Raw genomic sequence first — 27,699 nt, 5'->3', positions numbered from 1 at the left:
ATCTCAAAAAGGACTATATGAAGTAAAGTGAACTAAAGTTTGGTATCAAAGCTGGCATCACGTCAAGACTTCGAATCCCAAAAAGGACTATCTAGAGTAGAGTGGAAACTACAAAGAAACTCCTGGAGAAAAGGGGGGGGGGAACAAAGTATGACCGTTTGGAGAGGGTTACCTATTACTGTAAATTTATTAGGTCCATTTCTGACATGGATGTGATTTATAAATAGATTTTAACCATTTGATGTGATGTTGGAACACATGTCACACATCTACAAGAAAATAAATGGTCCCTTTCCTTATCAGAAATGGACCAAATATGAGTCCACCTATTATTAGAGTGTGAATTGCCTAAAGTAAAAGCCATCGAGAATGATGACTTTAGAAAAATGGTTGTATATTATGTGCCTAATGGGGCATATTCTAATGTATGAATAATAGATTGAGCCAACCTAGTATAATAATAGATTAGCCAACCTAATGTATGATAAGTTTTAAGGGATAGACACAATTTTTTTCAATGCATTTCAAGTTTTCTAAGTCCCTTTCCTTTATCTAATCAAAGTTGAATATTATTTTAAGTTGTAATTAATTAAAGAAAAAAGATTCTTGTTCATATTTCAATTATTTTATTTTAAATTTTTATTATATATCAGGAACAATGAAAGAACTTTTTCATTTATATATAACTTTCTGTGAATCTAGATAGTATTATCTTAAGATAACATAAAGAATAAAGTCTTCTAGTAAACTATGAAACACGCAATATGACTCATAAATCAGGCACCCAAAGATAATTGTGAATTTTGGCACATATGTACCACAATCATTGTCTTCTAGTAAACTATGAAACACGCAATATGACACATAAATCAAGCACCCAAAAATAATTGTGGATTTTGGCACATATGTACCACAATCTTATTCTTCTAGTAAACTATGAAACACGCAATATGACACATAAATCAGGCACCCAAAGATAATTGTGGATTTTGGCACATATGTACCACAATGATAAGTATATTTTTTTTCTTCTTACAATTATAATGGATATAAATACAGTGGCCAAGGTTCTATGGAACAAACCAACTAAGTGGGAAATTAAGTAATTTCAGTGATTCTTAACTAGAGGAAGAAGAGAAAAATTTGGCAAAAGAATACTGTGTGTGTTTTTGGTAAGGTGAAACATTACAATTGAGCTAGTGATCTTTCTAGCTTTTAACTTCTCTTACTATTTTTGTGTCTCTTGGTTGTGTGAGTTTCAATAAGGAAGATCTTTCTCTCTTTCACTTCCATTTCTTGTCAAAATTTTGTTTCGTGATTCTATTTGCCTTCTTATATTTGGGCATTGATCTTATTTGTTTATTTTATTTGATTTTTATGAAGATAATTTTCTTTTCAGGAAAAGAAAAATGTGTCCAACTTATGTGGTAGATTACAAGGGACAACCCGCCGACAAGACAAGAACGGGAGGATGGTTGTCCGCTACTCTCATCTTAGGTGTCTACCTTTCTTCTATGCTATGCATACTATAGAGCAAAAGATGCAGGAAATTTCACTATTTAAGCACATAAAGAGTTCATGGTGTCATTTATCAAATTTTAGAATCTATTGATCAAATATCTTCAGAGGCATTTATCATCAAGTAGATTTATAGATATTTTTTCTTTTAGAAGTGTATTTCACTTATTAATAAAAAAAACATTTGTGTAGTTCTCGAGGCATGCGAGAGGTTGACCGCGTTAGGAGTGCAATGCAACATGGTCACCTATGGGGTTGGGACGTTGCATCTTCCTAGTTCAACTGCTGCCAACATCGTATCGAACACTTCTGGCACAGGTTTTCTCTTAAGTTTGTTTGGCGGTTTCGTGGCTGATAGTTTCTTAGGCCGATATTGGACAATCGTCATTTCCTCATTGATCATGACACTCGTAAGTACTAGATAGAGTAGAGAAGATATATATATATATATGTATTTCGAGTTCAGATCATCTCCCTGTTGAGCAAGCATGCCACAAAATCAGATGGAGGCTCATGTGGTACCCACTAATTATTCAACTCTAACAACAACAACAACAACAACAATAATAAGCCTTGTCCCAACTAAATGGGGTCGGCTACATGGATTCTTGCCCTCCAATAAGTTCTGTTCGAGGCCATTTTAGATACAAGGCCTAAGCTATACATATCCTTTCTCACCACTTCTCCTAAGGTTATCTTAGGTCTACCCCTAGTTCTTCTAGTTCCTTCAATATGGATTATATCATTTCTCCGTACAGGATCATTTATAGGTCTCCGTTGAATGTGGCCGTGCCACCTCAAACGACTTTCTCTAAGCTTATCACTTATGGGAGCAATTCCCAGACCAACTCTAATGATTCAACTCTAAACCCTTTTTAATTATTATTTAGATATGAGCCTCACCCGATTTTATGGTGAAAAAACACCGGGAGAGAACATGCTGCTCCCCTAACAGGAAGATGATCCGAACTCATGTATTTCTTATATGGTTTTGCTGACATAACAAGCTTATTGATGGAATATATATGATTGATCAATGGTGCAGGGTGCTGCCCTTTTATCATTATCTTGTGCACTGCCAGGACTACGCCCACCCCCTTGCAACATTAACAGTGATACATGCGTACAGGCTAATGGGTTCCAAGTTGGAGCTCTGCTTGCTGCTATGTATGTGATTGCATTAGGACAAGGAGGGCTTAAAGCCACTGTATCCGGATTTGGAACTGATCAATTTGATGAGAATGATAAGAAGGAAAAATCCAAGATGGACTATTTTTTCAGTAGATTTTATTTTGTAATTAGCCTTGGTTCTTTACTTGGTATCACTGTGGGAATCTATGTACAAGACAATGTCAGTTTTAGCTGGGGATATGGGCTTTTCTGTTTTGCATTCATTTTTGGAACACTTGCATACATGTTAAGAACAAGAAGATATAGGTACAAAAAATGTGCAGGAAGCCCTATTGTTCAAGTTCTCAATGTTTTGGTGGCCTCAATACGGAAGAGGAAACTAAAATGCCCTAGCAACATTGATGCCTTATATCATGACTCAACAAAGATTGCTTCAATAGTTGGTCACACAAACCAACTCTGGTAAGTAATCTAAGTACCATATAGCTATATAGATGTAAAGACATCTGCGAACAGTGAACAATGTATTTTTGAACCAAATAAGTGGGCAAGAATGGTGGAGACAACAAGGGTATTTTAGACCTTCAAATTTCCATTTTCAAATCAAGCATTGCTTTCTCGACCATTCTTGATCACTTATTTGGTACAAAAATGCACTTCTATGCAGAGCAGAGCATGTTTTCCCTTAGATAGATGGTAAACAAAGTTCGTTGATTCTATTTTATTGCACGCAGTTGGTTGGACAAGGCTGCGGTCTTGGACGAAAACGACTATGGAACTAATGGTTCCATGACCCCAAATCGTTGGAGACTATGTACAGTCACTAAGGTAGAGGAGGTGAAAATGATGGTTAGGCTACTGCCAATTTGGGCCTCCACAATGTATTGCTGGTGCATACATTCACAGGTTCTCACCTTTTCAGTGGTGCAAGCTTCAACATTAGAGAGATCAATCGGAAATTTTCTAATCCCTGCAGGCTCTATCAATATGTTCTATATTGCTGGCATTTTGATTACTTCTGCTTTCTATGACCGGGTGATCATTCCCTTGATGAGGAGGTGGAAAGGGAAACATGGTAGGTGTCATATGATATACACCATTGATTGGTTATAGCAGAAATTTCTGACCCCAAAATTCATATTGTTTTGTTCTTTTTAATCTGTAGGCTTTACCAGCCTTCAAAGAATACCCATTGGCATTGTCTTTTCAATCATGGCCATGACAGTTGCGTCCGTCGTAGAGACAAGACGATTATCAGTTGCTAGGGCTGTGGGTGCCAATGTCACAACATTGCCTTTGAAATTCTACATATTAATCCCACAGTTCTTCCTTGTTGGCATGGGAGAATCGTTCATCTACAGTGGTCAGCTTGACTTGTTCATTACAAGAGCTCCAAAAGGGATGAAATCAATGAGCACAGGCCTTTTCCTCTCTACTGTAGGATTTGGTTTTTTCATTAGCAGCTTGTTGGTCTCTGTAGTCAACAAGGTGACTGGAACCCAAGTTGGCACTGGATGGCTAACCAGTAACATAAACTATGGGAAACTATACTTTTTCTATGCTCTTCTGGCGGCATTAAGCTTCGTAAACTTGATATTCTATCTTCTTTGTGCTACATGGTATTTGAAGACAATGAAAAATGCTTCACAGATAGATAACATCGTTACAAGTTCGGGCGAGGAAGCTGAACATGCCTTGCAGATGGAGGGTGGTATTACAGTAGCAGATGATCAAGATTGTTAATGATGCTCTATTGATGCAGCATGTGCGTTCCCCTTTGAATTTTCCATTTTGTGGATAGTTCTTTCCAGCTGGTACTTAGGGTACAAAGAAAGCAAGTTGATGTGCATAGTTTGTGTTCAAAAGGACTCTAGAAACATTGGGATGCTTTAAAAATTAGTCTACTTAATTATGTTGTAAATATGTTTGAAACTTATTTAATATAAATATCTATTTTAATTGTGTCTTTTATCCATGGTTTTATTTAGTCCCACATCGGGTTGAGAGGATTTGATTATATGGTTTATATATAGTAAGGGCCCATGTATTATTAATTTGTGCGATACGAACCAAGCCTGATCCCGTTGTTGACCCTTTATATATATATGACTTGGGACTTGATCCGGGAGTCCCATTTTGTCATGGGTCCTACTCTGGAAAGCCCGTGGGTCGTGGCTTTGATCCGGAAGGCCCATTTTGTCATGGGCCCTATTCTGGAAAGCCCGCTGCTGGGTGATTACGTGGAGATGCCATTAGAGAGGCACTCTCTAGTAGGGAGGTCAGCTGGATAGGCACCTTCTTGAAGGGAGTTGAGCTGAAAAGTACCCTCAACAAAGAGAGGTGACCTTACCCTTTCACCCACAGCCTTTGGAGCTCTATATAAAGCCATTTCCGAGTTCATTCTAAGTACTAAATTTCCTCCTCCTCTTTCTGTCTCTCTCTCCATATTGTTGTTCTGTCAAGCAATGAACATTACCTGATATACGTTAAGTAACCTTTCTGGGGTGCAACCTTAAAGGTTGAGCTGACTGATTTTGGGGTGAAGACACTGTAGAACCCGTATTGCACAAATCGGGGTGTCTAAACACCTTAAACTTGTTGAAACATTATTGAGGAATCTGCAAATTCACTTGACCTTACAATACTTAATTATGTGTTTTTAGTTTAATCTTGATGCTGGGAACCATTTAATTCCATGCTCCTCATCCTTTTAGCTATTGACTCAGTTAGCCATTTTACCAAACAAGTTCTTGTGCTGTTCAAGTAAAGGAAAAACAATAAGACCCATCTTAAATGAATTAACTGGACAAATGCAATAAATCAGCTGTAGTAACATTAAGCTTGCACTTTCCATGCCAAGAAAAAGGAAAGTGAGGAAAAGATTTGAAACAATCTCAGAATTGGTTTTGATTAAGGGGAGCTTCAAGCCTCCCTCAGTATCCGAACTTTACTTCTTTACATAACTGTGCAATTAAATTTAGCAAAACATGTTTCTGTGGCAATGATGACCTCTAAATTATGTTTTTCTTGAGGGTAGTAGTACTTGTTGATCTGGAATTTTGTAGGCAAGAGATGGGGAGCCCAACAGGCAGCACTCATTGTAGAAGAGACTGGCATTCATTCCAGCAAGTAGCAACCTTGCATGTATCAAGTTTACCACCCAGATTCTATCAGAAGACGATTTAAATGGGAAAATCAAGATAAGTAATTAGCTACACTTCCTGCCTGTGACATATAAATGCACTATATGCGCAGGCAATGGGAAATCAGGTCAAAATATGAGATCAGAGATTTCAGTATCCTTAATGAATTTGCCAAAAAAATGCAATGATGTAGAATCACCTCTCAATTTCGGCCTCGAGAAGCTTCCATGGTAACTCATATCAGGGTTTAACTCTACTGCCAGCATGCGATATGCCAATACCTGAGAAAGGCAGGAATCATTACTAATGATGTCTTTCCACCTGGAAATGTTCATTTCCGCCCTTTTTCACATAGTCCAATGCAAGAGGTCATCTACTTAATCCAATGCAAGAGGTCATCTACTTAACCATATCATTCTAGGTTCAGATGCCTTTCCTATGGCACCAACCAATTCAGTCTGGTATCAGCGCCTAAACTAGAGAATGTTGTATCCTATGGCACCAACCAACTCGGACTATGCACCCATAACCCTATGATCATCCACATATAATAGGTGGGCAACCTCTTGTCCCCTCACCTATACAACAGGCTATTGGGCGCCAATGAGCCCCTTATTATATGCAACCCTACCATAAATAGACCGTGGTATAACAATGTCCCCTCACGAGCAAAGTGACCAGGTTTTCGGCAATTGAAGCAAATCAAAGATGATTTCTTTTTGCCAGCATTGGTCACCCTTGAACGCATAGGGACACTCTTGTTTCTGTTTTCACCCTTGTTACTTTGCCTTGAACTTAGCTTTTTCCCTCTTGCGCTTAAAGCCTGCACCCTTACTAGTGCTTGCTTCAACAACAAATACTTCAGTGGGAGGGGCATCAGCCAACATCCAATCCTCCTCCAGCTCAAGGTGCTTGGTAGCTTGATAAAAAGTCTTGACATCATCAGCATGAGTCAAGAAGATCTTCATGTGCTCCCAAGTCTTTGGCAGGTGACCGATAACTGCAGAGACTTGTTCCTCATTAGTCTTTTGGCGTCCACATGCGCTCAACTCACTTATCATGTTGGACATGATGGTTATGTGCTGCCATATGGTGTGACCCTGACGCATTTTGTAACCATCAAAAGTCAGTCTGAGTTGGCGGCCTCTAGTGGTGGAAGTCCCTCCATACTGGAACTTCACTACCTCCCACAAAAACTTTGCAGTCCTATGCTTCTCAAATCGAAGTATTAGGTCATCCTTCATATAGCTCAGGATAGTAATCCTAGCTACCCGATCCTTCCTCTTCCAAGCATTGTAAATCTCAAGGTCTCTGTGATGCTGTGCAGTGGTACCTTCTTCAGGTGGGGACATGGTTTGGTTTATAGTTTCCAGCATGTCCTGCTCTTCCAGGAGATATTGCACCTTTCGGTGCCAGAGATCATAATTCCTCTCATTCAACTTATCTCCTTTGGTGAGGTCAGCAAAAATACTCTTGGTAGCAGCCATTTAAACTAGAAACCATATATGTGCAAGGATGAGTTCCACTTTTCTAGCATAAAACACAAGCAACAACAATTCACACTAGCATGGTCGGCCTATGGGATAAGCATTTGAACCAAAATAAATGCTAACTAACATCCAATCAAATCCTCATGCAAATCCACATAGAATTTATATACTAGTTTCATTCTGCACTAGAAGCATGATTAAATAACCCAAAGCAAAACTGTTATTAATTACAAAAGCAAAACTTTAAATCATGTTCATGCTATGAGGTGGTTCACACAGAACACTTCTACCTCAGTAGCTCCCATTTAGCCCCATTAGGCTCTTAATGCCCAAACATCACTCAGAGTGTCAGCCACTGGAGTCTAGAAAGTTAGAAACAAATTTTGAACCAGACTGACAGCCAGTCGGATTTTGAGACAAATCACCGTTTGGGAGTCCATCTCCCTAGACGGAAATTTCGTCTGGTCCACTGTGACCAGACGGATCTTCGTCTGACCAAACGGAATTTCTGTTTATTCCTCTATGACCAAACGACGTCTTTTATGAATCAAAGTTCATAACAAGGAAAAAAAATAGTTTTTTCTCCCAAAAAACGCATGAAAAATCCAACAAACATTAAAAAAAAATATATTCTCATGGAGTATCAATTCATGCATGTTTTTACAAAAGGGAAAATCACAAGGATCCTCCCACTTGGATCCTAACTAAAAAATTAGGGTTTCTCTCAAACCTTCGATCCTCCATGGGTTTCCATAAAACCTTAGATTCTCCATTGTGGATTTCTACCAAACCCTTGATCCTCCCATTGGATCCATTCAAAAAAAAAAAAAAAAAACAAACAATTGGGAGGAACAAAGAACTGTAGGAACCTGGCTTTAAAACCAATATAGGTTGATCTTTCTATTCTATAAATAGAAGGGAGATAGATCCTTACCTGGATTTTCTTTTCCTAATATAGAAAGATCTGCAGCGGAAGTAGTTTGGAATCCACGTTCTCGTTCCTCCACGAAAAATCACCGGTTAATTTCCACAATCATGCAGAAAGGGAATAAACTCCACAACCCAAATGCCGCTGTGGATGAATGGTAGAAGATCGAGATCCAAAACGACAAGAGGAAGAGCTTTAGAAACCTTCCTTCGTCCTTTTTGCATTTCTTGGAGAGAGAGAGAGAGAGAGAGAGAGAGAGAGAGAGAGAGAGAGAGAGAGAGAGAGAGAGAGAGAGAGAGAGAGAGAGAGAGAGAGAGAGAGAGAGAGAGAGAGAGAGAGAGAGAGAGAGAGAGAGAGAGAGAGAGAGAGAGAGAGAGAGAGAGAGCCGTTTTTTTTTGAAAACTCACGAATGCCGCAATGCAATTGTTACAAGTGATGCGATAATTACCAAAATATAACCCTATATTTTGTAATTGCCCAAAAGTGAGTTTCCACTTTTTCCCTTGGGCATATTATTATTAATAAATGCCAACAAATCTCTATATTTCAGCGCTGCATTGCAGCCATGGTTTGGTTCTATGACATTGATATTCCTCAAACTGAGCTATGCATCATTTTTCTTCACGGCCTATTAGTCCATAGAAGTTCCAGTACATGGTAATCTTTCATCCTGAATCGACACTACCGTTGCAGTTCCTTCTAGTCATTTAATGGTAATGGAAGCCTGTAGAGGTATGCTAATCCTTGCCCTTTGATAATGAACTCTAGACCCAAACTATACATCATTGGTTATCATGATCGACCTAGCTTACTTCTCCCATTTTCCTCACGATCTTCATGGCAACATTAGGGTCCAACAAATATATTGGACTCGAATGAAATTGAATTAAAAAATTGTGGTGAGTAAACTACCAAATTTGCTTCTCATTTCAAGGCTCTAGCACCAAAATATTGCCACTGTCCAAGGGCCCTCACTAATGGCATTCTCTATATCCAAGGTGTGACGAAACTAGAGTAAGAATTTATGCTCTCCCGGTGGACATGCCTCCACTTTTTGACGAGTATCCCAAGCTACCATTAAGCCCTCTGTAACAGACTGGCGACGAAATGGTCGTCCTTCCAAGACAAAACCAGCAAGGGTATTGGTCCAAACGAAGCTCAGTTGTAGGATCCAATATAAGCTTGTCGTCAGAGACATCTGGGTGTCCTCCGGCCTTGGAATATCAGGATGTGAACTTTCTAGGAATGGAAGATGTGGGAAGCTGACGTTAGGGTTTCTGATTGGAATAAGGATTCCATTGTTGGTAGGTGGTTCTCCAGTGGAAGACATGGGGAAGAGAAAAACTACAGGTTAACGGAGGGAGGGTTGAGAAGACAAAGAAATCAAGCTTAGGAGCAGAGGAAGCTGTACCATATCGTTTGACATCTTAACTTATAGGGTGTAAACTGGTTTGGTTTGACTATTATTTTTAGTAGGGTTGAATTGATTGGGCTTAGGCATTAATTTTTTGTCGTAAAAATACTGGGGTCACTCTATGATGTTTGCACTTCTTTTTTGGGATCTTCGCTTCTCAAAATCATACAAGAACAAGACTTAAGCCATGCATATATCCTTTTTCAGCACTTATCTGAAGGTTATTTTAGGTATGCTACTAACTTTTTTAGTTCTTTCATTGTAGATCAAGTCACTCTTCTGAATGCAAGCATTTAGGGAATATATGTTGATGTTCCCATTTCTTTTGTTTCTTTTGACATTCTTGGAATAGAAACAACTCTTACGTAATCAGGTTTTTTTTCCCATTCTTTTTTGCATATATTAAACTTGCAGGAGTTTTGGCACATGTTTGAGACCCCTCTGAAAAGGTAGAGAAATGTTATCTTCTAGTCGGGGCATTTCTATCTTTTTGACAACACAACATAAAAACCCTAAATACACCATCTTTCTTGGAATATAACTTTTTATATAGTGAAAGTTTCAAAGATACCCAAGATAATTTGCAAGAAGCACAACACCCCAAGCTATGCCAAAGGGATAATGACATCCCAAAATGTTTCTTAAATTTGCACAATTGCACACCCTGTTGGCTAATTATGTTAAGTCATAGTTAGATAATTTCATAATTGCTAAGTTGCCCTTAATTTCTTGTAACTTTATTATGTCGCCCTCAGTAAAATTAGAATCTTAAGTTTCATCTTCCTTCTTCCTCCATGAGTACAAGTATCATGTGTAAATGCATGTAACCTAGAAGGGAGGGGGTGGGAGTGAAGAGGTTACTACTAGTGAATTAGTTCAATTTTTTTAATAATTGTGAATTCAAAAATAATTGGACTGTTTTAAGCAAATTTTCAAGCAACCACAACACAATGTTGTATGATGGTTGACTTGCATGTCTACGTACACTTCTCTCTTGCTTTCAATAGAGTATTCCACTAGTAATTCTCTTTTCAATACAGTAGGTAAATAATTAAATCCTTATAAATCTATTTCTTAGGGCAAGATCGCCATTTACACTCTTTGTTGATGTGGGCAAAAGCACCCTTTACACTTCTAATTCAACCTAGAACTAGAATTAAATTAAAACAAGCACAATGATAGATGTTACCTATCAAGGGGTGTGACACTGTACCCCTAGAGTGAATGTAGTGCAATATGGAGATGAATGCACAAATGAAATTCTTGCACCACTTCGAGATTGCCTGAGCTCCCAACTAGCTTCTAATCACCTCAATCTCTATCAATCTTGATGGGATTGGATCCTTGGAAGAATACTTTGCGGAGTGCACAAGAGGTGAGAGGCTTGAATTTATTTTTCAATGTGAAAAATGAAAGCTTTGGTGACTTAGGAGACTATGAAATAAGAGAACTTGGTAGAGTTCTTACTCTCGAACGGTGTGAGTATTAATAGGGTGAATAATTACCTTAAGTTTAAGTCCCAACGGTTATTAACAGTCATATTTTAGCAAAAACGGCTCATTGTTTAGAACAAACGATTAGGCACTTGAGTAATATGAACGTTGGAATATAGCCATTGGATTCAAACGCCCGGTGATTTGTACCAAACAGTTGACCTTTTCATAAATGGATTTCTTTCTATTTATTTCTATAATTATTATTATTTTTTAAAAGAATTGGTCTTATTTACTCAATGGCTCTCTATTTAAAGTAAATGGCTCATTGTTTCCAAATAGCTAGCCACTTGGGTCACACCCCACCCAATGATATCGGATCAAACCCGACTACCCATGGATGTGATCTACAGTCACAAGATCAGGTTATAGCTATAGTAATAAATATTGCACACAAAACCATAATCATAAACAAAAGAAAAGTAAACCCAATAATAATTAAATGTAATAAATGTTAAGTCTTAAAGGAAACACAAAGGAATCTACAAATGGAAGGAAAGAAATGCTCAAATTAAGGGTTTACAATCTTTTTCATGTGTCTCACATGTATCTTGTTCCGAATGTCTTAAATGTGCCATCATGGTACTATTTTCTAACCCATAGTCCCATCGATGAGCAATCATGATACTATCCCTATTGATAGGCGTGTAAGAGTGCTCCACACAACCAAACGGAATGTCGTGTACGTTATAACCAACTTCCATTGGCGCCTCTAGTACACCTTCAGTGGTGAATCCTTCTGAAAACAGGGCTCCATCGGTACTTGCATAGCAATCTAAGAGAAACAAGAAAATTTCACAAGAGTGAGATCCAAAGAACTCAGTAAGGTAAGCAATTCACATATACCATGATAGCATGAGACGCAGAAAAATGCAAAGATGCAATGATGCCCAAGGCATGCAGCTAGAATGCTAACCATGCCAGTCTCTATGTATTAGGATGGACACCAACCTCCTCTAGGTAATCTAACACAGACCTCTCACAACATCAAATCGACTTTGGGCATCATAACCTAGGTATGGGGATACTAAACCAATCTGACCATGGTATGAGTTATGGGGCCACACACTCTCACCACGACCATTGGTATGAGAACTGGCGTGTGTCAGGGATATCCTAGCCAAATACAAGGACATAAAAGTAACATACTACTTGTAATCTAAATACCTTTCCTTATACCTAGTGTCCTTTTAGTCTAGTATCGTTCTCCACCCAGGGGTTTCTAATCCTTGCGGGATCGACTATTGGATTAAGAACCCCATAACCCTATGGTCATCCACATATGATAGGACGAATGCCTCTTAGGTCTCCTCATGAGATGGTTACTGACTGTTCAATGCCTATGAGCCCAACCCTCAACATATGCAACACTACCATGAATTATACGTCAGTGGGCTTGTGTCTCCTCACAAGACAGTTACCGACTATTGGACGCCACCAGTGCCTTATGGCTATCACAAGTCACTTAGCTTTAACTCACATGCCGAGGGATGGTAGCATGTACATAGGAGACCTAACCATGCATTTGGACATCCTAACATGCGCAAACAACAACTATATGTAGTATTAGAGGCTTCAAGGGCAATGGTCTAAGCCACAATCCTTGATGTATGATGTTAGGAACACAAACCCAAGCATTCCCACACTCAACATCACACATTACAACACTCCACATCAAGTAATTAAGTAAAGAGCAACAATATATAACCATAACTCATATTCACATGATAAGCATGCTTAAACAATAAATTACAACATATTAAATTGACAAGAACATGCTTCGAATACTAAAGGAGATAGCATACCAATCATCCAAGCATAAGTGCAATTATTCCCTTATTGGAATAATGTCTAAAACCTTCTACATAAGTTGGTTTCACCCAAACCAGTATTCTGCAACTTTTAGTAGGTCTATAAACATGTTAATATAATTACATTCAAGAATTAGAATCAATCTAGCCAAATCAAACTTCGAAACAAAGTTAGAAAGAGGGCCGGTTGGTTGGGTCAACCAACCACCTAGACCAATCGCTAGGTATCTCTGGCAGATTTTAGGTCCGAAATTCACACTGTTGATCTCCCATCTTTGATAAGTTTTGAAGTGATCCCAAGTGTAAATCATGGTTCTAAAACATCCAAAACAAGAAAACATAAAAAACCCTAGTTCTAGATCAGATCTGCTAGTTAGGAATTCTTTTCTGGAAGAGTATGCCGTCAGAATAGATACAGATCTTATTCCTCTTATATTATTTGATATTGATGGAAAACAACAGTTTCCCAACCAAATCCTACTTTAAGTAGATTTTCCCCTCAAGATAACTCCTTAGAATAATGGTTTAATAGAGAAGAGTAGAAGGGGGGTTAGTTCTCTTACCTTCAAGATCCGAATCCAACAAAGTCACATGGTTTCTCCACAAAAGGTGCCTTCTCTTGCCTCTCCACGTGCTCTCTGACTTTTTCCAAGCCTCTCTACCATCAAGAATATAATAATGACAACAATCAAAGTTTTAAACCTTAAATAGAGGTTCCGATGGTGAAAATCCTAAAACTGACCAGCTAGGGTGGCAGTTGATTGGTCAATTGACTACTTGGAGAGACCGCTACCCAGTACTTTATCGTACAAAGGGGGTTTGCCTCCCCAATTGGTCCAAAACACTGGTACATGCCTAGGGAACATTCTGAAGGCTCTTACCTAGGATTTAGGTATCTCCTAAATCTGTCACTCATGAGCTGGAAATCCACATGCACAAGCCATATGGATTCTTATTGGGTCTTCTTCCAGTTTCCAACAAAACGGCGGTACCACTATCTTCATCATCCAAATCCATGGGTTCTAGTGCCAAACTATAGGTTTCAAGTCTGATGGTTTGCAACTTATTCCCACTGGATTCACAGGTTCCTAGACCTACAATTAGGGTTTTGGGTTAGGATTATGGGGATCATCACATGCTTCCCCCTTAAAAAGAAATTCTATCCTTGAAATTGAAGCATACCTTGGTTTGCAAAAAGGTAGGGGTACTTTTCTCTCATCTAATCTTGCTTCCCCAGATGCCTCTTTGAGTGTATGATTCTTCCATTGGATCTTAACGAAAGGTATGGTCAGATTCCTTAGTTGCTTATCCTTGCAGTCCAAAATCTCTATAGGCTTCTTCATAGATAAGATTTGCGCTCAAACTTTTAGGCTCTTGTGGTAGGAGATGCTCAGGTTCACTATGCATTGCCTCAACATTGAAACATGGAACACATCGTGCACACCAATTAAAGAAAGAGGAAGAGCTAACATGTAAGACCAGACCAACCTTCTCAATAATCTCGAATGGTCTAATGTACCTAAGGCTGAGCTTTCCTTTAATGTTGAACCTCATTGTGCTCTTCATCGGTGATACCTTCAAAATTTCCATTCTCCAACTTGGAAGTCCAAATCTGTTCTTCTTTTATTGGCATAGGATTTTTGTTGGATTGTGCAGCCTCGATTCTCTCCCTTATCACATATATTATAGCACTAGTGGTCTCAATCAATTCCAAACCCAAAACACACATTTCTTCAACTTCATCCCAATAGAGAGGAGTCCTGCAAGTACGCCCATATAGAGCCTTAAATGGAACTATGCCAACTTGTCGATGGTAACTATTATTATAGGAAAATTCCACCCATGCACGATGATCATCCCAGTTACCACCTTGGTCTACAACATAGGCTTGAAGCATATCTTCCAATATCTTGAGGGTTCTTTCTAATTGTCCATCCATCTAAGGATGATGGGCTGTACTCAAATCCAACTGGGTCCTAGTGTGTCACACCCATCCCGATAGTATCAGATACGCCCCGACTACTCGTGGATGTGATCACAGTCACAAGATTATATTACAATCTCAGTAATAAATAAAGCACACAAAACCATAATCATGAAGAAGAAATAAATATTCCATCAACAAATGAGAATAATAAATGTCCAAAATGCTAAAAAGAATCTTAAGGAATATTTGAAATGAAATCTATAAGCGGAAGCAAAGGAATTAGTCTAATTCAAGTTTACACTTATTCTATTCCAAATGAATCCATAAGTCACGCAATGTGCCAAACTTGGCAAACAAACGTGTACATAATCCCAATCAGTGCCACCACGCCCTCGCAAGTAATGTCTCGATGCTTAGAAGGGCTAGACTCCGTAGGAGTAGTCCATACAGAGGCACGTGTCTCCGTGTGGCTCAGAGTACTCCTAAGGGTTCATTCCTCTATTCCACCAATGTCGAACTCTTTGGGAGAAAGGTTACCTCATGACCTGCAAAGTAATATGAAGAAAACAAGGAAATCCACAAGGATGAGTTCTACAGAACTTAGTAAGGCAACAATCTACATATACCATGATAACATGAATGTAGGAATATAGAGGATGCAATGATATTCTAAGTACACGGCTAATAAACTAACCATGCTAGTCTACCTATGTAAACACGCATTAAGATGAACACTAGCCTCCTCTAGGAAGTCTCGTCACTCTGATCCCTCATGGACTAGTTGCCTTTATTGGAATCCTAGGTATAGGGTACGGTCCACACCACACTATTGTTGAGGTTATAAGGCCACACTCTCTCATCTCCACGACCATTGGTATGAGTACTGGTGCGTGTCGAGGTATCCTAACCCAATGCAAGGACATACAATAAGATGCCACATGTGGTCCAGATACCTTTCCTCATGCCTAGTGCCCTTTTGGTCTAGTATCCTTACCCACCTAGGAACATGGATCTACTTTTTGGTGAATTTTGCCCGAAATTCGTCAAATATCGGACGGTTCGGTGAGAAGCAAAATAAACACATTGGCGAAAATGATATATGCTAAATATCGCAGGAAAATCGTCGATTTTTTGCTGATTTTCCTGCGAAAGGGCGAAACACAAGCGAATCACGGGTGAAAATCGCTCTCATGTTGTCACATCCTGCCCTAAATCCACCCAGGAGGTACCCTATCCGGGTTACTCGGGAGTGATCCACAGCCCAACAGATCCAATTTAGGAATGATCATATCCACTTAGCACAATAATATAATCAAAAGCAAGAACAAATTATGGTATTCAAGTAATCTAATAATAAAAGTTAAGAAATTATCACAGAAGGATCACAAATAACATCAGAGTGCGGAATAACAAGTACCAAATCAAAAGACAACTATAGAGTATAGGGGAAATATACTCTACAAACGTGTGCGGAAGGTAGATCGAAATAATAAGGTAAAGGTTACAACCAGATCTCCAAAGAAGGGAAATAACAAGGTAAGCAACTAAGTTACAGTTTCTGCTAACTTATACAATGTCTCCTCAATAACATAATCATAAGAAACTAAGCCAGGCCGGATCTACTCCTGACAAATATGAGTCTTGAACTGATAGCCTTCACAGATGTAGTCATCGTAGCCAAAGTGGTATGAGTCACCAACTTAGTCCTCAAAGTGTTGACCGTCACAGTCAACAGTAGTAGTACCTGCAGAAAAGTCTAACAAAATATGTTGCAAAAAGGAGTGAGTTCAAAAGAACTCAGCAAGGAAAGTTATTCCATAATAACATAAATCATATGATGCACAACATAGCATGATGCAATATGATATGAGACAATGATGATATATGATTCTAACCCTAAGTATGCTAGTCTCTAAGGTAGACATGCTTTAAGTTATAGCACCATACTTCTTTAGGTTGTCTCAGTCACTCATCACCGGGGGGAATTGGGTCATGCATCCCTCTCGGACAAATCCATGGTTGGGGGTTTCGGTCACCACTCTCTCACATCATCATTTGGTCTAAGTATTGGCGCATGTCAGGGTAAAGCCTAGCCCAATGCAAGTCATCTACTTAGTCATATCATGTCAGTTCCAGATATGTCCATTCCTCCCCTCTCGAGATCCTTTCTGGTATCCTTCACACTAGAGTCACGGATATTACCCACCGGACTCATCAACCCTATTGGTCATCCACAAATAGTAGATGGGAAGCTCTCACGTCCCCTCACGGATCATTTCACCAGTCTTGAGTGTCACACCCCACCCGTCGGTCTCGGTTACTTGCCCGACAACCCGTGGGTGCGGTCCGTCACAAGATCCAAGGTTTTAGTCTATCAACAATATTTAAGACAAATATAGATAATCAAGAGCAAAGAATATTCATTAACTGAATTAAATGAATTACAGGAGTCCAAAATACTCCAATATCAAAGGAAAGAAATAAAGAATAAAGGATAAACAAAAATGAGGGCAGCGGAATAATTCAAAAGTGTTTAAATCAGTTTCTTTCCAGTTTGCTTTTCTAAGTCAATGAACTTAGACTCAAGTTTAATAAGGTGAGGGGTCCTCCAATTCTTCTCCGATCTCTTGTGCGAACCGCTACGACCACCTTTCGCCTCTGACCATCAACCGGTGCGATAAGCGCACTCCATGCACCCGCAGGAACTCCCGCACATGCTATTTCCATCTCCCATTGGCGGTGCCACATCTTCTTCAAACGGGATGGTTCCTTCATAGGAAACCAGCCCATCTTCAGATATAAATCCCTCTTCTGTGCAGGCTATAAACATACAAAGAATAAAGGAATGAGTTCTAAAGAACTCAGTAAGAAACAATCATATATCTCATCCATCATCCAATAATGCCATGATACAACAGTAATATGAATGAATGCAAAATATGAATGATGCTATGATTTCTAACTATGCAAGTCTCTAACAGTTGACATGCTTTAAGAATAAACACCAGCCCTCCTCTGGGTAAGTCTCATCACTCTGATCCGGCAAGGACTGGTTACCTCTGTAGGGATCCAGGGAAAAGGGAAAGTCCACACCTGGCTCACAAACCATGGTTAGGGGTTAAGTCTACACTCTCTCACCTCGACCATTGGTAATGAGTACTGGCGCATGTCGGGGTTTCTAATCCAATGCAAGGTCATAATGGTTACATGTCTACATGAAGTCCAGATACATCCCCTATGGCACCAACCAACTCGGTTCAGTATCCTTCGCAACCTAGGAGTAAGAATCCTCACGGACTGACTACCTCTGTTGGACTCCACTCCTTAACCCTATGGTCATCCACATATTATTGGGGCGGATGCTCTCATGATTCCTCACGACACCCGGTCCGGTCCTTGGACATCCATGAGCCCAACCCTAACATATGCAACCCTACCATTTATATGACTAACAGTGGACCACCAAGTCACATCACTGTCATCACGGGTCACTCGGTTTCAATCCCCCTACCGAAAGGGTAGTAGCATGTGGGGTACCTAGCCATGCAATCTAGACTCTTCCTAATAATGTCATCAATTAATCATGATAGTGATGAAGGTATCAGCAGGCATGTGTCCCATTCCACAGCCTTCTGATATCATCAGCCAAGATATCCCAAAAGGAACACCCCAACTATCATAACCATATACCAATTACCATAATCATATAACATTCACAATTCACCAGGTAATTATGAAATCAAGGCAAACAGCAGTAGTATATTAGAATTAAATACAACTACAGCAGCATATAACAATATAAATTAAGACTAACAACTATCAGATTAACATGTTCAAGTATATGTAGATAGATAAGATAGACTGTCCTTACTTGCATATAATTGAAACGTCCGTAAAAATGGAATCCAATAACTATTAGTAGACTTTTCTTTTAAACAGTAAACACCTAAACACAGGGTTATTAGAATATATAAGTCACATGAATCAATTTGAATCAGAACCAAAATCCAATTGGTCACTGTTTACCAGCCAGTCGCTTGTGTCGGTCGCTTAGGTTAAGCGACCGCCACTAGTGAACGCCCCAAAAACAGTGAGTTTCAATCCGAAACTCAGGCTTCTGATTACTCAATTTCAATCCGGATTTCGAGTAATCTTGACCTAAGTCTTGAATTAAACACTCCCTAAGCCAAAAGGGTGAGAGAAAATTAACCATTACCATCAATAGATTACCCCTAACCCTCCCCTTGATTGGATTAACCATCTCACGGAAACAGGGTTCCGTTTACGGTTATTCCATCTCAAGTAGATTAAAAAGAGAGTTAAAATATCCAAGGGGGTAATCACAAAGACGAGGGAAAAAGGTAATACTAATTTAACGGACAAAGAGAGTAAAGAACGAAGGGTTAATTCAATACCTCACGCCAGAGAGTCAGAGAAGGAAAGAACTGATCTTCCAAGTCAACCATCGATCTCCAGGAGACTCTTTCGGATCTTCCCCTGCATCGTCTAACCTCCCAAATAAGCAACCACGAATAAAGTATTCGTTAATTAGACGGAGGTTGCCTTTTATAGAAGTCAGGGGGCAAAATAGGGCAAAATCCCCGAAAACAGACCGGGCGGTCGCTTGGGCCGGTCGCTTAGGTTAAGCGACCACCACTAGTAACCGCCCCCATGTAATTTGCCATACAAGGGTGCTTTTACTAGGGGCTTGATACCCAAGGCCAACCTAGCCCTAAATAAGAGATGGGGGAGATCTTACCTTCATTCCGGACATCTCTGAACAACACCTGACTTCCAGAATTCCCAGCTCCAGCCAAGGCAGGCTCTTCAGATAAAGGATCCAGATCCATGGGTCCTGGGTATGGATCATGGGCTTCAATCCGGATACTCCACAAGTTCACCCGACTAAACCTTCGGGTTCTCGGACCTGGAATACGGATCTCGGGTCAGAAATATGGGGGGTGTTACATTGAGTGCCCATGAGCCCAAGTCTAGCCATTTGCAACCCTACCAATAAATGGCCCCTTTCGGGTATCCGCAATGCAATTTATGTCCTCTCACGGAATGGTTACCGGTCTTGAGCGCCCACAAATCCACACTACTACCACGGGTCGTTCGGTCTCAATGCCCTTCCGATTCGGGTCTGATATGATAGGGATATCCTAACCAAACACCACTAAACAAGTCCTATGTATGTCATCCAATGATCCAGGAAAGCGTCAATGGGCATCTTCGGAGAACATCCCATACTATTCCCTTTGATGTCCAAGGACAGAAGTACCAATAGGGCACTCCCCAATCCCAAATCATACCTAAGCAATCACATGCTTATTTCCATCCATTACATATCAACAATACATTACCATATTGAAAACATGTCATAACATCTTATAATACAGTGTATAAATAAATGACAAGAATAAGTAAACATGATAAACCAAGTAATTAAGCATGGTGCTACTGTCATAAGGTAACTAGAGTAGTCATATGATGTCTAAAATCAACTAATAAGTCAAGTCTACTAAGTTACCAACAACAGTGTAAAAGTCATACAGCCTATGTTATATGGCAATGACCGTCCTTACCTCAAATTGTGAAGAAGATGATCCGAAGTCACAAGAGAATGGTCCAATTATAGTCTTAAAGCCCTAAACAAACATACATGAAGGATTAGAGAAGAAATCAAAATAATCGAAGGTCGAATGGATCAAAACTGGGCAAAAGTTTCTGACAGAAACCTTGTTGGTCGATACCTTGGGTTGATGGTATCGACCCACTGTATCAACCCAAAGGGTCTCGGACAACAAGTTGGGTTTTTGGCTCAATGTTGGTCTTCCGGGTCTCGGATCGATACGAAACTTGGGGAGCAGCTTAAACACTATATAGAGACACTAATTATCAAAGAATTAACATCATCCAATGGTCAAATTAGAAATCCCCAAATTGGCATATCAAGTTCAAGAGTTGGAATTCATGGTCTTCAATGGAATCAATTGCAAATGCAAGAGAGCTTAGGAATTTAATCAATAGAATGATGAGCAGCAGAATATAGACAATTACTAACATATAATCAGACCTCATTGCTAAAGAAAATCAAATTAAGAAAATGAACTCATGTCGCCATGAAGAGGAATCAAAGTAAGAGAGCAAGAACATCAAGTTTCATAATGAAATCAATGCAATTGCAAGGGAGATCAGGGATTCAATCAAGAGAATGATAAGCAATAGATTAGGATTGATTATTAACATATAATCAGACTTAGTATACTATAGGAACAGTTTAGGAGATGAAATCATGTTGCTCTGGAGGAATTTCATAAGAAAGACAAGGTTAAGAATCGATATGAGATACATAGCATTGATAGAATGAATGGGGGTTTATAGGAATCACAAGAGACATTAGAAGAGGTGGTTGCAAGGTTGCAACACCTCCTTCATAGCCCCAACAGCAAGAATAAGGTGAGGTAGAAGTAGATTAGAGAGAGAGTGAGAGATCACATACTTTGTAGAAGAGATTAAAGAAGAGAGACAAAGGATTCTTGAAGAAGATCAACACCCAAGCTGAGGAGGCTTAGAGGAGCTTTCCCACGTTCTCAGATGTTAAAATGAGTGAAATAATGTTTTAGATTCAAGGTTTCACTTAAAAGGAGGAAGGAATATCCAAAAAGCACCTTTTTATTCGAATCTAGGCTTGTTGGGTAGATACCTTGGGTTGATGGTATCGACCAACAATATCGACCCAAAGTAGTTTCAACAGAATTTTCAGGAATAGTTCAACAACTTCGGATCCGGATTCGGAGGGCTATAAAAGGTAAAATTGAGTGAGGTTTTCTCCTACAAGTCAATCAAGAAGTCTAGTTTCCAGAATTACCTTCAGATCAAGCATGGGAGTTCATTAGGTCCACCAACTAAGCTCACCTTCTTCAATGCGCAAGCAGGATTTGCCAGACATAGTTCAGCAACTTCGGACAGGAATTTGGAGGGCTATATGGGGTCAAATTGAATGAGGTTTTCTCCTACAAGTCCATCAAGAAGTTTAGTTTCGGGAAATACTTTCGGATTGAGCACAGGAGTTCATTAGGTATTTCAACTATTCACCCCTCTTCGGTGCGCAGATTCAAAACTATTACTGACAATGCTCTCAAGTGAGGGGCATCATCGTCAATGTCCATGGGCTCGGTCTCCGATTCATAATCATTAACCAAAAGGGTCCACAAGTCTCTTTCCCCCCCCCCCCACTTCGGGTCTTCGGACCTACAAACATAACAAATTCCGGGCCAGGTCAAAGTTAGGATAAGGCTAAATATTACAGATCTACCCTAAGGGAAAGGTATGGCATGACTTCCTAAGTCTTTCAAAGATAATAACACTGAAATCAAGGTCCAACTTTATCTCAAAGCCATTAGGGTGTCCTAGTTAGGTTTGGGCTGGATTTTACACATGTTCGCCAGAGGTGTTTGACACAACATCCGTGCTTGGATGCACCATTGAGGCTGCTATGGCATTAGTCTCTGTTTGTTGAAGATGTCAAGGATGCTTCGCAGATGGAGGTAGAAAGGAACAAAAGGAACCCTCCCTTTGACAATACCGACTAACTTCGCAGAAGGGATGGAAGCTGAGAAAGAAAATAAAATAGAGAATGGAGTGGGAATCGTTTTGCAACTATTTGAGACTTGCAGGCTGCAGCTCTAGAGAAGAAGAAGAAGAAGTAAAGAAAGTTAGTGGCTAATGCTTCAATCCCTAAGGTAAAAAAGGTGATGAGTTGTTTATAGTGGGGCCTATGCATTTATTACCAATTAAATGACTTAACCTCACGTGCTCATCATTTCATCAATTAAGTTAATAATAAGGGGTAGATATTATTGACGGCGATGAGTTGTTTAGAGTGGAGCCCAAGCATTTATTATCAATTGAATGACTTGACCTGCTCACCATTTCATCAATTAAATTAATAATGAGGGGCAAATATCATTGACCAAATCAACAGTACCAATCGCCTAAAATATCGCTGATTCGCTAGGTTTCGCCCCTTGGCGAATTAGTGAATTCCGTCGAACTTTCATACCTTGCCTAGGAATGTTATTCCTCATGGACTGGTTATGCCTGTTCTAGAACCCTATGGTCATCCACATATGGTTTGGCAGATGCTCTGCGTCTCCTCACGGACTGGCTACCTCTGTTGGATGACCACAATCCCAAGTTTCCACATATGCAACCTTACCATCACATGATACGACAACAGGCTTGTGTCTCCTCACAGATTGGTTACCTATGTTGGATGCCCATAGGATCACGGGTCACTTGGCTTCAATTCCCTTGCCGAAGGGGTAGTAGCATGTACATGGGTGACCTAACTTTGCATCTGGACATCCTAACATGCGAACAACAGCTAAATAATGCACTAAAAGCACCAAGGGCAATGGTCTAGACCACAGCCCCTGATGTATAAGGCTAGGTATACCAACCCAAACATTCATCATGTCAAAGTCATAGCATCTATCATACCACATCATGTAACTAAATGAAGAACAACAGTAAACATTCAAGATTCATATACACATAAAAAAACCATGCTTAAACAATAAGTTACAACGTACTAACATGACATAGACATGTTGGGGTTATGAAAGAAGACAACATATCGAAGAATTAAGTATAAATGTAATTATTTCCTTACCTATCTAATGGATAAAATCTATTATGTGTCCTAGTTCCACACAACCCAACACTTTAGCAAATCCTAGTAGGTCCTATGAATATGTCCATATAGTTACATTCGTGCTTTAGAATTAAAAAGGCCAAAACAATCATTGAAACTACTTTTGAAATGGGTCGGTTGCTTGACCTGGTGGGTTGGCCAATGACCGCCTATAGCAATTGCTTGGTCGCACTAGCAGTTTTCCAAATCCAAAAGTCCAACCTCTGATCTCCCATTCTAGATAGGTTTTAGGATGATCCTAGGCTTAGATCACGTCTCTAAATCACTATAAAAACATCCCCATCTTCAAAAGCAAGGAGATCCAATAAAAAAATTCAAATCTAAACCTTTAAAAACCTTCTCCGAAAGAATCTGCCATTAAAATAGGTATAGGATCTATTCTCATGGTACAATGTGATCAGGATCAATGGTAAATATTTATTTTCCCAATCAAATCTTCTTCCAATATAGGTTTCTCAAGAAAAGCAACTCTCAAAACAATAAAAATAATGAAGAGAAAGAGAGTGTATTAGTCTATTTACCTCTAAGATCTAAAAATCGATGAAAATCTGCGAGAATCTCTATAAGAGTAAGTTTTCTATTCACTTCCACATGCTCTCTGGCTTCTCTAAAGTCCACAATTGTCTTTGCAATAAAATAATGTGGAAATAGGGTTTAGAGAGCTTTAAATAGGCTGCCAAAGGCAAAAGAAACAAAACTACCCATACAAGTCCAATCAATTGCCTAGGGTAGCGGTTGCTTGGTCAATTGACAGCCCTAAGCAACTGCCCCTAGTACTTTGTAGTACAAGGATGGTTCGCCCTCTCAACTGGTCCTAAACATGGGTACATACCTAGGGATCATTTAGAAGGCTCATACCTGGCTTAATGGCATCTCCTAGCTCTATCTCCCTTAAGCTAGATATCCACCTGCCTAACCATTAGGATTCTGACTAGATCTCCTTCAGGTTCCCAACAAAGCAGGGGCTTCACCATCTCCTTCACCTAGGTCTATGGATTCTGGGGCCAAATCATGAGCTTCAATTCGGATGGCCCACAACTTCATCCCATTGGATGCTCGAGTTCTCAGAACTGCAATTTGGGTTTTGGTTAGGATCATGGGCGTATCACGTAGTACTCTCTGTAGGCTTTTCTAGAAATGGGAGGTAAACCTCAGATCTTTGTCCGACACAATACTGACCAATACCCCATGCAGTCTTGCAATGCTGTCAACATATAGTCTTGCCAATTTGTCCATAGTGTAGGGGATTTTCGTCGGTATGAAATGGGTTGATTTGGTCAGCCTATCCACTATTATCCATACTGTAACCATTCCCTTGCTCGTATGAGGCAAACCTGTGACAAAATCCATAGTGATGTCCTCCCACTTCCAACTAGGTATGGGGAGTGGTTGTAGGAGACCCAACAATGGTTGCCTAACAACCTTCACTCGTTAGCAAGTACTAGATCTAGCAACAAAGTCTTCAACATCATTCTTCATACCAGTCCACAAAAAATTCTCTTTCAGATCCTTATACATGTTCATGCTACCAGGGTGAATGGTAAATACTAACTGATGAGCTTCAATTAGGATATCCTTCATAAGTTCTTCCACTGTTGGCACACATATTCTTCCTCTGAACACCAAAGCACCATCAGAGGCTAGGGAGAAATCTGGTACTTCCTACGAATCTAAAGAAATCAACTCGATCTTCTTTTGTAACTCAGGATGTGTAGGTTGCGCCTCTATAATTTTTTCCCTCAAGGTCGATTGAACTAATAAAGATGCTAGGATAGCTTTTGAACCCTCTAGAAAAATATATAATCCCAATTCAATGATGGAGTACAACAAGGGCTTACTAAGAGATGTCAGATCTATAGTCTGTTGGTTTCTCTTTCTACTCAAAGCATTGGTAACCACATTCGCCTTCCCAGGGTGATACTGAATGTCGCAATCATAGTCCTTTACTAGTTCCAATCATTTACGTTGCCTTATGTTTAATTCTTTCAAAGTGAAGAAATACTTCAAACTCTTGTGATCAATGTATATGGCTATTCTCTCATCATACAAGTAATGATGCCATATCTTTAAGGCAAACACTACAGCTACAAGTTTTAAGTCATGTGTAGGGCAGTTGTGTTCGTAGTCTTTCAATTGCCTAGAAGCATATGCCATTACTTTTCCATGCTACATTAGGGCACATCCCAAACCAACCTTAGATGCATCTATATACACGTCAGACCTCCTAAATCATCTGCTATTGTCAACACTGGAGCATTATCAATCTCTTCTTAAGTTCTTGGAAACTATTTTCACACGCTTCATTCCATTCGAACTTAGCTACTTTCACAGTAAACTTCATCATAAGAGCCAACAATCTAGAGAAGTTCTCGATGAAGCACCGACAATATCCTACCATACCCAGGAAACTTCTGATTTTCGTGATTGTCTTGGGTCTATCCCAATCAGCCACAGCCTTAGCCTACTCTGGATCAACTTTAATCCCTTCAACTAACATTATATATCCCAAGAATGCCACTTTGATCAACCAAAATTCGTACTTGCTGAATTTTGCAAACAGCCTCTTCTCTCTTAACCACTGCAAGGTGAATCTTAGATGCTCAACATGTTCCTTCTCATTCTTCAAGTAGATCATAATGTCATTAATAAACACAATTATGAACTTATCCAACACATCTTGAAATATTGGGCTCATTAGATCCATAAATGCTCTTGGTGAATTACTAAGACTGATTGGCATGACTCTAAACTTGTAATGCCTGTATCTGGTCCTGAATTTAGTCTAGCAGGTGTCACTAACTTTTACTCTTAGTTGATGATACCCAGATCCTAGATCAATCTTTGAGAACACTGTTGCACCTTTCAACCGATCAAACAAGTCATCAATCCGAGGAAGATGATACTTGTTCTTAACAGTTAACTCATTCAACTCACGGTAGTCTATGCACAAACACATACTACCATATTTTTTCTTCACAAATAGAATTGGGGCACCCCAAGGTAATACACTAGGTTGGATGAACCCTTTGCCAAGCAACTCCTTTAAGTGAGCTTGCAGTTCCTTCAGCTCTATTGGTGCCACTCTATATGGAGCTTTGGGGGTGTGATTCTACCTTGGCTTGATCGGGTTATGTTTGAGCACAGTTGGTCGGTTAGACTAGACATGGTTCAATCCAACCGTATTAGTTATCAATTTGGATTTGGAACATCACAAGCTTCAGTGATCAATTATGTTGAGCTTCAATGGTCTGACTAGAAAGGAGTTTCACTAACAGCATCTAAAAGAGATAAATAGAAGGAAAGGGAGAGGGACATTGTGATTTGATCATTTAGGGTATATTCTTCATGTTAAGAGAGATATAACTAGAAGAATACATTGATCATTTTGAATTCCAAACATAGTATAATCTAATAGAGGGTATATCCATCATTTTCTCTATGAACTAATGGTTCTAACAAAAAAGGAGGCGACTACCCATGAGACATAGTTTTGGGGACTTAGGGTGTCCCTGAAATTTTCCCTTTTATATATTTGTGTGGGGGGGGGTGTTTCAAACTCTTGGCCTCATTCTGTGAGACAATGGTCTTTGCTGACTGAGCCAACCCATTAGATTCTCTCCAACTTTTCCTACTTAGTCCTTGAAGGATTTCAAAAAAAATGTCTTTCTTAATCTTAGTCAATTAGCTAAGGAAGCCCAAGTGTTCTACGACCAAATTTAGATGGACAACCTCAAGTCTTGCTTAATGTAAACCAGAACCCTAATACAAGGATGCCACAAACAATGATAAAAATCCATTTGATAAGTCAAATCAAACAGCATCGATATTTCTGATAGGTTTGAGAATTCTTCAAAAGAATTAAAAGGAGAATGACATTCAAATCTTGAATGACCAAATTACTTCCTTATTTCTAACTACTGCATGCCTTATACAGGCCATTACAACCTAATTCTTAGATTAAAACAAATCTTTTTAAAAAAATTAAAATAAAATAGGGATAATTACCATTGCCCCCTTACTATAACTTAACTACTAAAAGGACCCTGCTTTTTATAAAATCACAATTGCCCCCTCAGTTCTAACAATGTTAAGAGACTGTCACGGTTAAACGTTTAATGTTTATTT

The 27,699-nt window shown here is 39.4% G+C and overlaps 2 protein-coding genes across 2 annotated transcripts in view; one reads left to right on the top strand and one right to left on the bottom strand.

Moving 5' to 3' along the window:
• The first annotated feature begins 281 nt into the window (after positions 1–281).
• Positions 282–4,392, top strand: LOC149022490 (protein NRT1/ PTR FAMILY 6.2-like). The gene is made up of 6 exons (XM_089147639.1): positions 282–303; positions 1,423–1,497; positions 1,711–1,928; positions 2,564–3,111; positions 3,384–3,724; positions 3,815–4,392. Exons 3-6 carry the CDS (start codon positions 1,758–1,760, stop codon positions 4,390–4,392), a joined length of 1,638 nt encoding a protein of 545 aa, XP_089003765.1. The 5' UTR covers positions 282–303; positions 1,423–1,497; positions 1,711–1,757.
• Positions 4,393–6,081: 1,689 nt separating this feature from the next.
• LOC149022487 (BTB/POZ domain-containing protein At3g44820-like) overlaps positions 6,082–27,699 on the bottom strand; it is a 62,891-nt gene continuing 41,273 nt past the window's right edge. Inside the window, exon 5 of the transcript XR_016172432.1 lies at positions 6,082–6,113. The gene's annotated coding sequence lies outside the window, so the exon portion shown is untranslated. The remainder of the gene's footprint in view (positions 6,114–27,699) is intronic.

This window comes from Hakea prostrata, chromosome 3 (assembly GCF_041222555.1).
Source record: "Hakea prostrata isolate BN-2017 chromosome 3, UWA_Hpros_2, whole genome shotgun sequence".
Taxonomy (NCBI): domain Eukaryota; kingdom Viridiplantae; phylum Streptophyta; class Magnoliopsida; order Proteales; family Proteaceae; genus Hakea; species Hakea prostrata.
The sequence above is the reverse complement of the archived record's forward strand: the minus strand, read 5'-3'. Positions and strand labels throughout refer to the sequence as shown.